Source organism: Heterodontus francisci, chromosome 38 (genome assembly GCF_036365525.1).
Source record: "Heterodontus francisci isolate sHetFra1 chromosome 38, sHetFra1.hap1, whole genome shotgun sequence".
Classification (NCBI taxonomy): Eukaryota; Metazoa; Chordata; class Chondrichthyes; order Heterodontiformes; family Heterodontidae; genus Heterodontus; species Heterodontus francisci.
In genome coordinates this window covers 27,409,088-27,426,307 of record NC_090408.1, presented here as the reverse complement: position 1 = coordinate 27,426,307, position 17,220 = coordinate 27,409,088, and the positions used below count along the sequence as shown (strand labels likewise).

The 17,220-nt window shown below is 43.6% G+C and overlaps 1 protein-coding gene across 4 annotated transcripts in view; it reads left to right on the top strand.

Annotated features, from left to right (window-relative positions):
- LOC137352461 (protein FAM227B-like) overlaps positions 1–17,220 on the top strand; it is a 221,295-nt gene that overhangs the window by 29,081 nt on the left and 174,994 nt on the right. For all 4 annotated transcript variants that reach the window (XM_068017936.1, XM_068017934.1, XM_068017935.1 and 1 more), the window contains one exon: positions 8,722–8,848. In XM_068017936.1, coding sequence (XP_067874037.1) covers positions 8,722–8,848 — 127 coding nt within the window. The remainder of the gene's footprint in view (positions 1–8,721; positions 8,849–17,220) is intronic.

Here is a 17,220-nt window from a genome sequence, read left to right as displayed (position 1 = left end):
CTGTTTCTTGTGCATGAAATAAACTGGTGAATAATTTAAACTCTATGCCACATCCTGTTTTTCTTGAGGTCAGCTTGGGCCCAAAAATCTGCAGGTCTGACATTCTAGTCTGAGTGCTGGGATGCGCCCACGAGAACCCTCCACCTAATTTACAGGCCTTGCATTGGTTTTCCAGTAGGCGTGCACTGTTCAGATGTGCGCAGATTCAGAGTCCTTCAAATTTTATGGTTCCTGACCTTTACGATTCATGCATTTGTGATGTGCCCTTACTAGAGTCTTTAGAATCTAGACTAATTAGATGTGGAGAAGATGTTTTCACTTGTCCAACACTGGGGTCATAAGTTTAAGATGGTTCCGAATAAATCTGACAAAGAATTCAGGAGAAACTTCTTTACCCAGTGAATGGTTAGAATGTGAACTTGCTACTGCATTGAGTAGCTGAAGCAAATAGCATAATGCATTTAAGGGGAAGCTAGATAAGTACATGAGGGAGAAAGAGGATATGCTGATGGGGTTAGATGAAATAGCATGGGAAGAAGCTCAACAGGCGATTAAACACTGGCATAGACCAGTTGGGACTGTGTTTCTGAGCTGTAAATTTTATGTATTCTATAACCTCACTTGGCTATGAATGTTCTGTTTGCAGGCCTATGCCAGTGCTGTTTTTCATCTAACCACTAAGATGTGCATGGCTTCATGTCTGTTAATATACTGTTATGCTATCTGTAAAGTGCTAGGAACTAATTGTAATGTATAAGTGTTCTGGGGGACCACATTCACGGCTGCACTAGAGAATCATGTGACGTGTAACAGGAAACTAACAAGGGGCTGTCCAAATCAGGTAGCATGGAAGTTTGATTAAACAAAGAGCTCCAGCCTTTTCAAGTCTAAGGTGTGATTATTTCCAACATATGGGAACCAGAAAACAACAAGGAGACATAATAATGTCTTGCCAATCTACAATGATACATATTGGTGTTGTATTGTTCTGTGCTACTTTCTGCTTTTGCAGGATTTTCTCTGATTAACCCCAAGACTTAAGGACTAAATAAACAGTGAAAGGATAAAAATAGAGATGGTGCAGGATTTTGCAGGACTGTTAATGGACAGCATTGCTATAAATGTTTGACAAAAGAACAGACTCAACCCTCAAATCACACCTCATATCAACACTCCTATCCTAATTACAAATAACAGAAGCTCAGCAACAAAGAGACTTTTTTTCAATTTATATCCCTTCAACAGCTTCCAAATATATAGCTAACTGTCACCTCTGCATTTTGTTTTTCTGGTTGTATGGTTGATAGCTTAGTCTCCTGGGTGTCAGTGCAGAAACACAACTTTGCTATGTGTAAGCTGAACACACAGAATCAATCTATTATTTTAATCTCAGTATGATTTAGTGACTGTGATGATTATCCATAAAATGTACTTATCAGAATGAAATAAAAAATAATTGAACTTACAACTCTTCCAGTTCACATTTGTGACATTTAATCATAAGTTGGATGGATCAAGGAAAGGAAATACTGTGAGTCAGAGTGAATGTTAATGCAGCAAAGAAAGGAGTGAGTGAAAAACATTCTTTTTCCTTGTCATTTGGATACCAAAAATCCCAAACACTCAAACAAAATACTAATACTAAATTTGTGGCCAAATACAAAATGACTGTTTGATTAAGACCAGATGAATGATTCTCAATACATTCCATCAAATGTTACTTGATATCATGCTACATCTAACATCTTTTTGGAGGTTGGGGAGGGGTTTTCTTGTTATCCTGTTCTATCTTTCCATATAAGTATGACAAAAATCAAAATTTACCTGCAGCTCACACCAAATAATTTTAGAACTATCTATGTACCAAAGAATATGAACATGTTTTTGTAAAATCACTTTTGAAGCCCTGTGTTTCTCTTTGCTATGCTGCAAGTTTTCTCCTTCTTAGCTGTGCCATGCTATAGTTAACTTCCACTGCAACACTGTTGGTGGAAAATGCAGAATAACTGTAGATTTTATCAAATTCCTGAGTAGAAAGTGCACTTGTTTGCTTTTGGTATCTTCCTAGCTGAGATACAATACCAAACATGCTTTTGATAAGGTCCCACATGGGAGATTGGTTAAGAAGGTAAGAGCCCATGGGATCCAAGGCAATTTGGCAAATTGGATCCAAAATTGGTTTAGTGGCAGGAGGCAGAGGGTGATGGTCAAGGGTTGTTTCTGCGAGTGGAAGCCTGTGACCAGTGGTGTACCACAGGGATCGGTGCTGGGACCCTTGCTATTTGTAGTATACATTAATGATTTAGACGTGCATATAGGAGGTATGATCAGTGAGTTTGCAGATGACATGAAAATTGGTGGTATCGTAAATAGTGAGGAGGAAAGCCTTAGATTATAGGACGATATAGATGGGCTGGTAAGATGGGTGGAGCAGTGGCAAATGGAATTTAATCCTGAGAAGTGTGAGGTGATGCATTTTGGGAGGACTAACAAGGCAAGGGAATATACAATGGATGGTAGGACCCTAGGATGTACAGAAGGTCAGAGGGGCCTTGGTTTACTAGTTCGCAGATCACTGAAGGCATCAGCACAGGTAGATAAGGTGGTTAGGAAGGTATATGGGATACTTGCCTTTATTAGCCGAAGCATAGAATATAAGAGCAGGGAGGTTATGATGGAGCTGTATAAAACGCTAGTTAGGCCACAGCTGGAGTACTGTGTACAGTTCTGGGCATCACACTATAGGAAGGATGTGATTGCACTGGAGAGGGTGCAGAGGAGATTCACCAGGATGTTGCCTGGGTTAGAGCATTTCAGCTATGAAGAGAGACTGAAAAGGCTAGGGTTGTTTTCCTTGGAGTAGAGAAGGCTGAGGGGAGACATGATTGAGGTATACAAAATTATGAGGGGCATTGATAGATTAGATAGGAAGAAACTTTTTCCCTTAGCGGAGGTGTCAATAACCAAGGGGCACCGATTTATGGTAAAGGGCAGGAGGTTTAGAGGGGATTTGAGGAAAAAAATTTTCACCCAGAGGGTGATTGGAATCTGGAACGCACTGCCTGAAGGGGTGGTAGAGGAGGAACTCTCACAACATTTAAGAAGTATCTAGATGAGCACTTGAAATACCATGACATACAAGGCTATGGGCCAAGTGCTGGAAAATGGGATTAGAATAGTTAGGTGTTTGATGGTTGGCACAGACATGATGGGCCGAAGGGCCTGTTTCTGTGCTGTATGACTCTATGACTCTATGAAGATATGGAACTCACTGTTCTGCAGACTCCAGGAGATGTTGTTTGGTTCCTCGGATGTGTGTGTCGCTGGCAAGGCCTACATTTATTGCCCATCCCTAATTGCCCTCGACAAGGTAGTGCTGAGCCTCCTTCTTGAACCACTGCCGTCTATCTAGTGTAGGTACACCCACAGTGCTGTTCGGGAGGGAGTTCCAGGATTTTGACCCAGCGACAGTGAAGGAACAGCGATATAGTTCTAAGTCAGGATGATGTGTGACGTGGAGAGGAACTTGCAACTGGTGTTGTACCCATCTGCTGCCCTTGTTCTTCTGGGTGATAGAGGTCCTGAGTTTGGAAGATGCTGTTGAAGAAGCCTTGGCAAATTGCTGCGGTGCATCTTGTAGATGGTACACACTACTGCCACTGCGCCGGTGGTGGGGGGAGTGAATGTTTAAGTTAGTAGATGGGGTGCTGATCAAGCGCACTGCTTAATCTTGGATGGTGTCAAGCTTCTTGAGTGTTGTCATTCAGGCAAGTGGAGAGTATTTCATCATACTCCTGATTTGTGCCTTGTAGATGATGGACAGGCTTTGGGGAGTCATGAAGTGAGTTACCTGCTGCAAATCTCTCAGCCTCTGACCTGCTCTTGTAACCACAGTATTTATATGGTTGGTCTAGTTAAGTTTCTATTTAACAGTAACCCCCCAGGATGCTGATGGTGGGGGAATTCAGCGATGGTAATGCCATTGAATGTCAAGGGGAGATGACTAGATTCTCTCTTGTTGAAGATGGTCATTGCTGAGCACTTGTGTGGCACAAATGTTACATGCCACTTATCATCCCAAGCTTGAATGTTGTTCAGGTCTTGCTGCATGCTGGCACAGACTGCTTCAGTATCTGAGGAGTTGTGAATGGTGCTGACCATTATGCAATCATCAGTGAACATCCCCACTTCTGACCTGATGTTGGAGGGAAGGTCATTGATGAAGCAGCTGAAGATGCTTGGGCCTAGAATATTATCCTGAGGAACTCCTGCAGCAATGTCCGGGGCTGAGGTGCTTGGCTTCCAACAACTACAAGCATGTTCCTTTGTGTTATGTATGACTCCAACCAGTGGAGAGTTTGCTTCCTGATTCCCATTGACTTCAGTTTTGTTACGGCTCCTTGGTGTCACACCTGCTCAAATGCTGCCTTGATGTCGAGGGCTGTCACTCTCACCCCACATCTGGAATTGAGCTCTTTCATCCATGTTTGGTCAAAGGTTGTAATGAGGTCTGGAGCTGAGTGGTCCTGGCAGAACCCAAACTTAGCATTGGTGAGGAGGTTGTTACTGTGTAATTACCACTTGATAGCACAGTTGTTAACACCTTTCTGCTGACGATTGAGAGTATACTGAATGGACGGTAATTGGCCGGATTGTATTTGTACTGCTTTTTGTGGACAGGGCATACCTGGGCAATTTTCCACAGTGTTGAGTAGGTTGTAGCTGTACTGGAACAGCTTGGCTAAGGGTGCAGCTAGTTCTGGAGCACAAGTCTTCAGTACTAGCTGGGATGTTGTCAGGGCTCATAGCCTTTGCTGTATCCACTACCATTACCCATTTCTTGATATTGTTACGACCAAGGCGTGAGTAATGCACTGTTAATTCTGTCCCACTACTCCACAGGTCATAGCATATCAAATAAAGTTTCCCACCCACCAAAGAATAGCCAAATTAAACATTTTATTTTTCCCCAGAATAAAGCACACCAAATCAGATTTCTTTAAACAACAACATTAACTATTCATTAGAAAAGAAATAATAAGTCTTAACTGCTAATGAGATAAATCTAATATATATATATATATATATATATACCTTGCGTGGCATCCGACTATTTGGCCCTGGGACATCTCACCATACCGAAAACATCCTACCAGAACGTGATAAACGCAGTCATTTTTATTATTCCTTCTACTTCTAAGAAACAGCTGTGAACCAAAAATCCTTTTTCCCCGGTTAACCATTTTTTTTTGGAATATTTATGTGTGTGCATGAGGGCTGAGGAACTGTGTGTGTATATATATATCTATATATACACACATACAGTTCCTCAGCCCTCATGCACACACATAAATATTCCAAAAAAAAAACGGTTAACCGGGGAAAAAGTCGGATGCCACGCAAGGTCTCTCCAGGCGAGGTGGATGAACAGTCTTTGATGGGTAGGTATTCAAGGCAATTTGTCTGCAGCAGGCGTCACAAGGGTCTTTCAGCAGGGGCGCAGCAACTGGTCTGCTTGGGTTTTTAAAAACAGCAGTCTAGCAATAGAAGCTTTCTTGAGATTTCAGGAACTCCCAAAACACAAGAGACAACAGGAACCACTCTGGATGCAGGAATTCTTCAGAAACTGGAGGCAATAGGATGTGCCACCTTTCAAATGCAGGATTGCTTCTCGAGAGATGTAGGATTCCTTCACAGAGACTTTTCTGAGTCTAAATGTCTTGCTGCAGACAGGTTAAAGCAAGATTTCAAATGCCCGCTCTTTGTCCAACTCACTGGTTTTTAAAAATGTCCAAAGTGAAAAAAACTATCCTGAGCCGATCACATGGCCAGACAGTGCGTTTCCTCTGTCACTCATAAGAGATCAAAACCCCTTGCTATTTCCTTGAAACTGCTTGCTTCCCCTATTCTTGCATACAAAGTCAACATCCAAAAATTCCAGCTATTTGCAGGTGTCCAAGTCTACTGAAAATCCTTTTTTCAGTTTTTTAAAACACACAGAAGTCTAAGATTTTAGTACAAAAAAACCTTTTGTAACAATATCATATGGAGTGAATTCAATTGTCTGAAGACATCTGTGATGGTGAGGATCTTAGAAGGAGGTCGAGATGGATCAACCACTCTGCACTTCTGGCTGAAGATGGTTGCAAATTCTTTAGGTGTTTCTTTTGTACTGACATGCTGGGCTCTGCCATCATTGAGGATGGGAATGTTTTTGGAGCCTCCTCCTCCTCCTGTTAATTATTTAATTGTCCGTGGCATGCTCTCTTGTGCTCCTTATTGAACCAAGTTTGGTTCCCTGGCTTGTTGTGCTGGGCCATGAGGTTACAGATTATGGTTAAATACAATTATCTGCTGCTGATGCCCTACAGTGCCTCATGGATGCCCGGTTTTGAGCTGCTAGATCATTTCTGACTCTATCCCATTTAGCACAGTGATAGTGCCAAACAACACGATGAAGGGTGTGAAGATGAGACTTCATCTCCACAAAGACTATGCAGTGGTCACTCCTACCAATACTGTCATGGACAGATGCATCTGCAGCAAGTAGACTGGTGAGGACAAGGGCAAGTAGTTTTTTCCCTCTTGTTGGTTCTCTCACCACCTGCTGCAGGCCCAGTCTGGTAGATATGTCATCAGGACTCGGCCAGCTCAGTCACTTGTGGTGCTACTGAGCCACTCTTGGTGATGGACATTAAAGTTCCTCACCCAGAGTATATTTTGTGCCCTTAACCCTCTTCCAAGCGATGTTTAACATGGAGGAGCACTGATTCATCAGCTGAGAGTCAGCGATAATCAGCAGGAGGTTTCCTTGTCACTGTTTGACCTGATGCCACGAGACTTCATGGGGTCTGGAGTCAATGTTGAGGACTTCCAGGGCCACTTTCTCTTGACCACTGTGTCACCACCTCTGGTGGGTTTGTCTTTCTGGTGGCATAGGACATACCCTGGGATGGTGATGGGGGAGTCTGGGACAGTGGCTGTAAGTTATGTTTTGGTGAATATGACTAGGTCAGACTGTTGCTTGAATAGTCTCTGGGACAGCTCTCCCACATCCTGCTAATCTGTGATTTTTGATAAATCATTAACATTTGTCACAAAGAAATGTGAATGCTACTCAGATTTGTGGATTATATTGGGTAGAATTCTGCTTTGTAATATACTGATTAAAAATTATGTGAAACTAAAGCTAAGCAATACTGTCAATGATTTCTAATATTAATTTCAAGAGTCAGTGTGGTGCTTGGTGAGGTTTAATTTGAAATGGTGAAGTTTTAGTGCAGATCCAGCCAAAAGTGTAGTTTGCTGACTGTACACAAATTTCCTGGGCCAGCTAATTTTCGTTACTACTTCGAGTTCCCAGTGCAAGGAATGCCTTTCACAGGAATGAGCATATGGGAGGGGGAAACTGGAAAGTCATGCTGTAGGTGAAATTTAAAGGCAAGTGGCCGCTTAAAAGGAAGTGGTCATATAGCGTGGCAAAAATTCTTTACAAAGGTTCAGAAAGCATTTCAACCTCTTGACCCCTCTTAATAAAGCAGAAGAAAGGAATGGTAGAAAGAAGTACCAAGAAAGGGAACCCAAATGGGTAAGCAATGAAGTGCACAAAACTCAAGCCCTTGTTTTGTGGCTGACAAAGTGGATATTAGACTGCATGACATAGATCTGAGGAAGAGGTTGTCCTTCTGAAATTTTAGGGTGCTCTCTTCCTAGGTTAACAGTACACAGTGCCTGTAATAAGGCATAAATGTTAAGCACATTCAGTTTATGGTCGATACTACAAGTGGACAGCAGGTGTCATTGTGGCAGCCAGCGAAGCTTGGCAAGGCCTCCTGTTGACCCAGAGCCTGTGGATACTATTGGTTTTGGTTATTGACAGATAGGTATGCCTAGTCTCTAGGTTGGCTTAATGATAGGTGAAGCCAGTATGACTTAAATATCTCCAGAATTTTCTGCTATATATTCTTTTATCTTATACAATTTCCAACATGAAATACCCCCAACATTAATTTTCTGTGCACTTGCTGCCAACCTTGGGATTAGGCAGGTTGCACCCAATTACCTTGTGGCTCCTTGAGCTCCTGTGAAAATTCATAGTGGAAAAACTCTTTTTCATGTGGCCTCTTTTTTTCATTTGTTCCTGTTCATGTGATGTCCTGCAAACGATTCCTTTACAATACACTTTCTGATGACCTAATGGGCAAGAATGAACTTTTATGGGACATTTAAAACATACCATAATGGATAAATAAAAATTGTCATCCTAATACATCTAAAATACATGAGTCAGTGAATTATTTAGAAATATTGGGAAAAAAATTGCTAAAAATAACACCACAATTAAAAGCTACTGTGAACATTGCAACGACAAAATAAAACCACGGTTATATTGTTCAAGCTAAGCCTGTTCCCTTTACGAGCTGCTTTACACAGGGAGCTTCCATTCAAAATGAACTTTGTAAGGAGAAAAAGCAAAATATGGAATATTGTATCAAGTGTTAATATATTTTATATGCATTCAGCGGCTATAACATGAAATGCATGTAAGGCTGCAGCACATGCAATGCAGCTGAACAAAAAATTGTGAGCAGGAGTCGGGCAAAAATCAGGTCTAGCACCTCTCCCAATGTTCAGGTCTCTGTTCAGCACATGTGTGATTAAGCCAGGTGGCCTGAAAATCTACATTATTCTATCAACATATCTGATTTTTTTAATTATTAGGTATATCCTGATTGCATAGCTCAAGCTATCTTTGTAGTTTTCTACAAGTCTTACCCAGAATCACATAACCAATTTGGGGATGAATTTAAGAATGAGCTAACTGAACTCATCTCATTTTGGATGACAGGTATGAATTCCTTCACTGTTAATACTTGTCTGCAATTTGTATTATTATTTATGAATTTATATATAATAGATGTCCCATGATGTTGCTCACAATAAGCTGCAGCATTTGCTGTTAATAAGGTCAGGAGCATTAGACCTTGTAACATGCAGCTGCTAAGATGGAGCAGTGGAATTTACTACTAGGTGGAGTTACTGTAAGTTAAGCAGATATTGAGATAAAAACAAATGCTGGAAATACTCAGCAGGTCTGGCAGCATCTGTGGAGAGAGAAGCAGAGTTAACATTTCAGGTCAGTGACCCTTCATCAGAACTGGCAAATATTAGAAATGTAATAGGTTTTAAGCAAATAAAGTGGGGGTGGGGCAAGAGATAACCAAAGATAAGGTGTTGATAGGACAGGGTCAGAGAATATTCTCTGCTGCCAGACCTGCTGAGTATTTCCAGCATTTCTTGTTTTATTTCAGATTTCCAGCATCTGCAGTATTTTCCTTTTTATTATAAGCAGATATTGAGGTTGGTTAAATGCTAATTCCTTGAAAAGAGTTCTTGAAGTCAGTTAGAGTGTAATTATTTTTCTGTAGATTCATAGCTATTTGTAAAATCATGGTTCATTTTCAAATGCGAAAGAATTTCAGGAAATTATTACAACACCACAATTGTAAAATACTGCGGATGTGGGAAATTTGACATAAAAACAGAAAATACTGGAAACATTCAGTGGGTTGGCAGCACGTGTGAAGAGAGAAACAGAGCTAATGGCTGGAATTTTACGCCATCCCTCCACCTCCCTGGGGAGTGGGCTGGGCGGGGGTTGGGGGTGTGTGTAAAATTGCGTGGGAGGCGGTGGGGGGGGGGTGGGGGTGGCGGTTGGGGGGGGGGAATGTTCCTGTTGCCTAACCGCCCTGCTGTTATTTTACCAGCAGCAGCAGGGGAGGTGACAAATGGCCCACCCACCCCAGGCCAATTGAAGCCCTTATGTGGCTAATTAAGTCCCATTAAAGGCTAGCTACCCGACCCGAACCCGATGAGACCCGGCAACATGGGTCAGGTCGGGTTGCACTTCCGGGTCCGGCATTTGGGCTCTGGTCAGACACGCTATCACAGATAAGTGGCTCCAATGTTAATTTAATTTTTGGACCAGAAAGGTGGTTTTGTTACAGTTAGTTTAAGCTTGTGCAGATCAGCAAGAAAGTGAAAAACGGAAGGACTTGGGCCAGGTCGAGCTCGGATCGGATGTGTCAGGCTCAGGTTGGGTTTTTTTTTTGCAGACCCTGTTTTGCCTCCTCCTGCTGCCACTGGTATCTTACCAGTGACGGACAGGCACTTCAGGACTTGAGGAGGCTGCCCAGTTTTACCAGGTGTCCTCCTTGTGTGCTGTGGGGGGACCCTCCTGCTCAGGCACCCTGTGCCCCAGGGAGGGCCCCGCTGCTCCCAGCAGCATGGGCCGCCGCAGCTAAAACAAAGCCCCCGCCCCCCCCAACCCACACCCTAGACTCAAATCCCCAGCCCACTCACCTGGGCCCAGCTGATTGTCCCCGGCGAGGCCTGAACCCCCTTACCTTTATGAAGGGAGACATCCATCGTCCTCTTCTTGCTGGGTGAAGTCCCAGAAGTGGCTGCAGCTCCAGGTGGCCCTGTGATTGGCCAGCAGCTCTTAGAGGCGGGACCTCCTCCCTTGTTGGGGGGCGGTGAGGTCCTGAATGAGGCCAATTAATGGCTTGGGCTACGCAGAATTGCAGCGTGACTTCCAGGTCCGGTGGAGGCAGGCTCGCCCCTGACCTTTTGAGCCAGTGGGCGTGGCCATCGCCTGAATGTAAAATTCCAGCCAACGTTTCAGGTCAATGAGCTGTCATCAGAACTAACAGAAATCACTAGTTTTCTTTCTTTTCGATTTTGTTTCTTTAAGATTATTTTGCATTTATAACAAAATGTAACACACTAAAATATGTTTTGTTCTGGTTTCCAAGGTGAATGAAAAAGCCAGTGCAAGTTACATGTCAGATTTTCCTTTTTCATACTTGCATTGACCTATTTGCCTATATTAGCAGCCAGAAGAAAATATGTGAAAAATAACTTAACTATTTAATCACGTTTAGTCAAAGATAAAGATTGAACATTGAAGTAACATTTATTTGTATAGGACTATCCTGGATTGTCTGTAACTTTAATTAGAACAGTTAGCTCAATCAATAATTTAAGGCACTTCTAAATGCCGCACATCCTATGCGTGTGTACTTTCTTTTTGTATGTTTGCAAGCAAAATGGTAAGACAAAAAGCAGAATGTGCAAGTGTTTTCTGAACATTGTGTATGTTTATTGTATATCAGTTAGGGTTAATAGTATTCAGGTGATGGGCTTTAATTGGGGTCACACCTGTGTCACTATATATAGGTTCAGGCTGAAAGTGTGGTTGTTGGTTGGAGATGCACGATATGTAACATGTGTCTGCAAATAAAATCTTGCAAGTGTATAAAGACTAGGTTCCTGTGTTCTATCCTTCAGCATGGCTATTTGAATTTTAACAGTGTATGCCTTACTTCCTCCATAACTGTTTATTGATCTGCTAAAATGGTGTGTCACATGGGTAAAAATACTGGACTTCAGCACTATGGAAACACCAGCTCCATTGTATGGAAAGGGTAGCTGTCATCTTGGTCAGCTCGATCAATCTGCTTGACTACTCCAGTCTAACAAAAATAAATCAAGCTCAACCAATAATGAGCAGCTCCAACAGGGCATGTCTTGACAAAGGGCAAGCAGCATCCGTATATTTTGCATGGAGAGCAGGGGGCAGGTCTGCTGTGTCTTATTGTGGAAGTCAGCATTCTCAGCAATCACTCCGATGAAATAAAAGTACCACTCACAGCTGCTGGGACAAACACCTGGAAGCTGTCCTAAGTTGTGCTGCATCTGATAAATTTATGTCAGAATTCCAAACTCTGGTGAAGAAGAAATACTGCAAAGTTTCATACTGAATGTTGGTAGATGTTTGTTAATTAAATAGTCGTATTGGGCAGAATCTTGGGCATTAAGTCCCTGCCAGAATGGCATGACCCTCTGCGGGTCAGGAACCCGAGTGACTAATTGGGCTTAGAATAGGCTTTTTCCCAGAGCCACAGAATTAGCATCCTGCCTCCATGTTCCCCGACCAATCAGGGAGGTTGGGCAGGATGATGTGCTGGAGCTAACAAAGGAAGGATCTCTCATTAAAGAGACCATGGCATGGGTTACAAGGACTCACCAGCACTTGGATTTTTGAGGCTGCAGCAGCCACAGGAATGTAGAGGAAACCTGGTAGGCTACTCTCTGGGTCTCTCACTCTTATCTAGAGGTCCTGCTGCAGGACCTGAGGGGCTACAATGAGGTGAACTCTCCCAAAGACAGGAGAAAGAGGACAGCCTCTCCAACCTGACAGGCGTGGATGGAAGTGACCAAGGAAATCAGCTGTAGAAGTGTGGTGCCTCCTGCCTGGAGACAGTGCACCAAGAGGATCCAGGACCTCAGGAGGGTATGAAGGCTTAAGGTGCCAATCCCCACAGTCTGACTTTCACAGCATTCGCCTACACAGGCACTTCTCAGACACCCCCTGCAGCTCCACTCATTCCTCTCTCCAGACACCTCACATCCCCATCTGAGTAGCCAATATGCATAGTCACCGTCGTCTTATTGCCTTCTTGCACCCAAGCCTCCTAGTCATCCTCCACAAATGTTGTCCTTTCCTCGTGTCCACAATACTCACTACTTACAAGCACTCACACCTCTTTGCTTTCACTCCTTACAGGAGAGGGAAGCATACAACTTGCCGAGAGGCAGAGACCCGGGGCAGTGTGACCCACCAGTGGCAGGCACCCTAACGGATACTGGCGATGCATTCCCACCTGCTCCACTGGAAGGATGTCTTGCTCCAGGAGGCTGCGGATGTCAGCAGTGATCTGCCTCGAGAGCCTAAGCCTCGAGGCGCTGTTGCTTGGACACGGCAAGAGAGCTGATCCTCTGCCCGTAGACCAGGTGTTGAGAGTTTTATCTCCTACCAGCCAGATCTTGGTGTCCATCACCTTTGCCCTGTGGAGGGGCATGCAAGTGAGGAGAAGGCAGCTGGTGCTGCTCCTGCTGCTGCTGGTGCTGCTCCTGCTGCTGGTGGTGCTGATGACAGTGATGCTGCTTCTGTTCTTGCCTCACATCACAGTTGCAAGATGGAGCTGCATAAGCTGCACTCATGTTGTGGTGAAGGCTGGCAGCAGGAAAGTGCAGCTGAAGTGTTAGACAGGTGAAATGTCTTCCAAAAGTTGGCAATCACCTGTCAAGCAGTGATAGGACTGTCTGAGACAGGAAGCCTCTGACCTGGCTGCTGCTGGAACTCTTCAGTTTCACTGATCAAAGCCTTCTCAGCTTGTCAGTTTCACTGAAGAAGCTCTTCCCACTGTGCACTCACCTTGCCTGGCAAGTTGCTGGTAGGTCAGAAAACTGGTGCCCTGGCTGGAAAATCCAGAATTGAGGGTTAACAGTGTTCTTAACTGGCTTCTTAACTACTTTAATTACTTACCCGACAGATCTAAGGGGGGAATGGGCAGAAACCCAGAAGAGGGTGGGATTATATTGGGATCTTGACCTAACATCAATTTCAGGGGATTTAACTCCCTGATTGCACCCAAATCCATCTTCCCTTGCCTGGGAAAGTTCCCCCTGTGCCTTTACATGCACTTGCATGTGGCTAAAATTGTGTCGCAGTAATAACACCAGCGACTAGTCAGTAATTTCTATGGAACAACATTATTAGGTGGCGGTTTGCGGGGGCAGGGGGGCGGGGGGTGCAAGGGAAATACTAAATAGTTGTCTCAGGGATTGGTATTGGATTCAATACTTTTACTAATTGAGATCAATGAGCTGGAATTAGATATCCATTGCAAGTTGGTCAAATTTGTAGTCTATACCAAACAAATGCCACTGAACGAGGCAGATGAGATATTACAGAATAAACTGGATAAATTATGTAAATGAGGACTCAATGACAGATGAAGTTTAATATAGGCAAATATAAAGTATTGTACAATGGAAAAATGGGAACACCCATACTCCATGAATTCTATTGAAATTGCTAAGGATGAAGTTGAAAACATCTTGGTGTCTCAGTAGACTCAATGCTCAAAATGCCCAGCAGCAGTCAAAAGTCAATAGAATGTAGAACTGGAATGTTTTCCAGTATTAGAGTTAGGAAGAAGAACTAGAGAAACTTGGACTTATTGCCTGTAAAAAGAGACATCTAAGTGTGATTTTAGAGAGGTATATAAAATTGCAAACCATTTGAAAAAGATAAATCTGCTAAATTACAGTAAATTAAAATATGAAAGCAAGACAATGGGTCATAAGTTTAAATTGGTAAAAGACAAAATTAGTACTGATATTGGAACTTTTTTCCCCACACAATTTGTGATCAGTTTTTGGAATGGGCTTCCAGGTAAAGTAGTGAAAGTAAAAACTCCAAAATCATTTAAGAAGCAATTGAGTGCTGCAATGGGGGGACTTACAGGTCATTCTGGATGGATGAGGCAAGCCAGGCTTTTTTAGTGATATTATTGCTATGCCACATATATGGATTTAATACTGTGATAATTTATTGGGTTGGTAGTAATACCAATTTAATCAATTATTAGGAGCTAGTTTGCATTAGATTTAGCCTGCCTAATGGCTTGGTGGATAACTTCACCACCTCAGTTGCCATGGAACTATCGGGACTGTGAATGACCCAAGTTTCATCCAGGTCTGCACTGAGTTACTTGAAGACATCGAGGTTCATAAAGTCACTACATTTAAGCTTAGCACTCTTAGGATAGTATGGAAAAAAACCAGCCAAGCGATGCGCTTATGCTAGAAGAGAGAGTGTGTGTGTATGTGTGTGTGTATGTCAGTTAGCCTGTTGACATACATGAAGAATGACAACTTGGCTGAGGTATCGAGGTCTGCAGGCACCTGTGGAACTGTATTTCAGCATGGTGGTTGGCATCCTTCCATTTATAAATGATGATGGGCACTCAGCAAACAATCCATTTAGGTGGGGTGTCTTCTCTTGGTGCGCCTTTTCTGATGGTTGTGAAAGCCAATCCTTGAGAGGCAAGATCTGCCACAAGTACCACACGTGAATCTGCCAAGTGACACTGAGAGTAGTTGTTTTCAGCATTGGCGCCTGTTACTAAGCTGCTGTAGCCACTGGTCATCATGGAAGTGCACGCCTGTCCGCTGTAGCCACTGGTCATCATGGAAGTGCACGCCTGTCCACAGATGTGTCGCCATTTCCCTCTATCACCAGCTAGTGACTCCCAGGTGCAATAATTGACATTTTGGGCCTTCATGTCACGCTTGCAAGCATCCTGAAACACAGCATTGGGAACCCCACTGGTCGTCTGGCCCCGGCTCCCTCACCATACAGGAGGTCCTTGGGTAGGCGACCGCCTTCCATCCTGTGGACATGTCCGATCCACTGAAGCCGCCTCTGTTTAATTCGTGCCAACACACACTTGGGAGCTTTGCCTTTGAGAGGACTGCCGCATTTGTGATTTTTGTCCTGCCAGGATATACCATTATGTGCCGTAGACAGCAAAGATGGAAATTGTTGAGCTTCTTTTCCTGGTAGCTGTAAGTCACCCATGTTTCACAGCCATACAGCAAGTTACTGTGAACACAGGCCTTATAAACTATCAGCTTTGTCCTAAGGGTCAGCTTGGTGTTATCCCATGCATGTTTTTCGAGATGGCCAAAGGTGGTAGCTGCTTTCCCCATGCGTTTATTGAGCTCGGCATCAAGGGACAGATTGTCTGTCACTGTGGACCCAAGGTAGCAGAATTTGCTAACCACTTCCAGTGGGGTTTTATTAAGTGTGATCAGGGGCAGAGATGCAACACCTTGTCCCATGAGCATGGTTTTCCTAACGCTTATAGTCAAGGAGAACAAGTTACAGGCATGGGAGAGACAGTCTATGAATCTTTGTAGCTGAGTTTCCGTGTGAGCAACTAGCACAGCATCATCAGCGTAGAGAAATTCTTTAATCAGGATACAATGTGTTTTTGTCTTCACTTTCAGCCTTGATAGATTGTAGAGCTTGTCTTCTGACCTAGTGTGCAAGTAGACTCCTTCCATATCTGCAGGGAAGGCGAAGGTCAGGAATATGGAAAAGACGATGCTGAGTGGGGGCTAGGACACAACCCTGTTTCACTTCATTCTTCACTCTGAAACTATTGAAAGTGGAACTATCAAACTGTACCATGCAGTGCATGTTGTCATGGAAGGAGCAGATGCGACTGAGGAGTTTCAGTGGCAATCTTTCCCAAAATCTTGTAGAGCTCTGCTTTGCTGTTGGTGTCAAATGCCTTAGTCAGATCTGTGAAAGTAAGGTAGATGTATACTTTGTTCCCTACACTTCTCTTGTAGCTGATGTATAGAGAAGATCATGTCCACAGTAGATCTGCTGGCACGGAAACAGCACTCTGCATCTGGGTACACTCAGTCTGCAAGTATGACCCTAGCAAAGGCCTTCCCTATGACGCAAAGGAGTGAGATGCACCTGTAGTTGTTGCAGTCTCCTCTGTCGTCTTTGTTTTTGTATAGTGTGATGATTTTAACGTCACACATTTCCTGTGGAACAGAACCTACTTTCCAGTAGAGAAGGAGAAGGTCATAAAGGGGTGACAACTGATGGAACTTTCCATGCTTGAGCAGTTCGGCTGGGATTCCATCCTTGCCGGGTGTCCTTCTGTTCGCCAGATGATTTATGGCCTTCTCGAGCTCCAGTGATGTAGGTTCTTCATCTGACTCATCCATGACAGGAAGTTGTGGGACAGCGTCAAATGCAGACTGGGAAATGTCCGACTCAGCCCAGCAGGACATCTGTTTACTTCTGTCTGAGTACTTCACCATCTGCTGACTTCAGGGGAAAAAATTTGGTGATGGCAGGGTCAAGCTCCTGGTTGATCCCTTTGTATATAGCTCGTAGATTTCCTTTGTCACATGCAATTTGGATTTCTTGACATAAGTTCATCTAGTTTGTTTTCCCAGTATCTCCCTGTCCTTTGCATGGATGTCTTGGCTACTTTCAGGTTGTGCAGTGTCTTAGCTGTTGGTTTATGTTGTGATTCATGTAGACTTTGTTTTTTGCATCAGTGACGGATATCATCTCGGCTGAATAGGTCTCAAACCAACTCTCATTGAGGGTTTTGCCTTTACCAAATGATGCTTCTGCTGCTTCATGAATGATTGAGCTCAGTGACTTCCGAGCTTCATTGATGCCAGCATTGGTGCTTCCCATTAAGGCTTTAGCTGGTGGCAAGCATTCGAGCGACAGTGCAAAGTGCTGGTATTTGGCATCATTGCTTATGCAAGGGA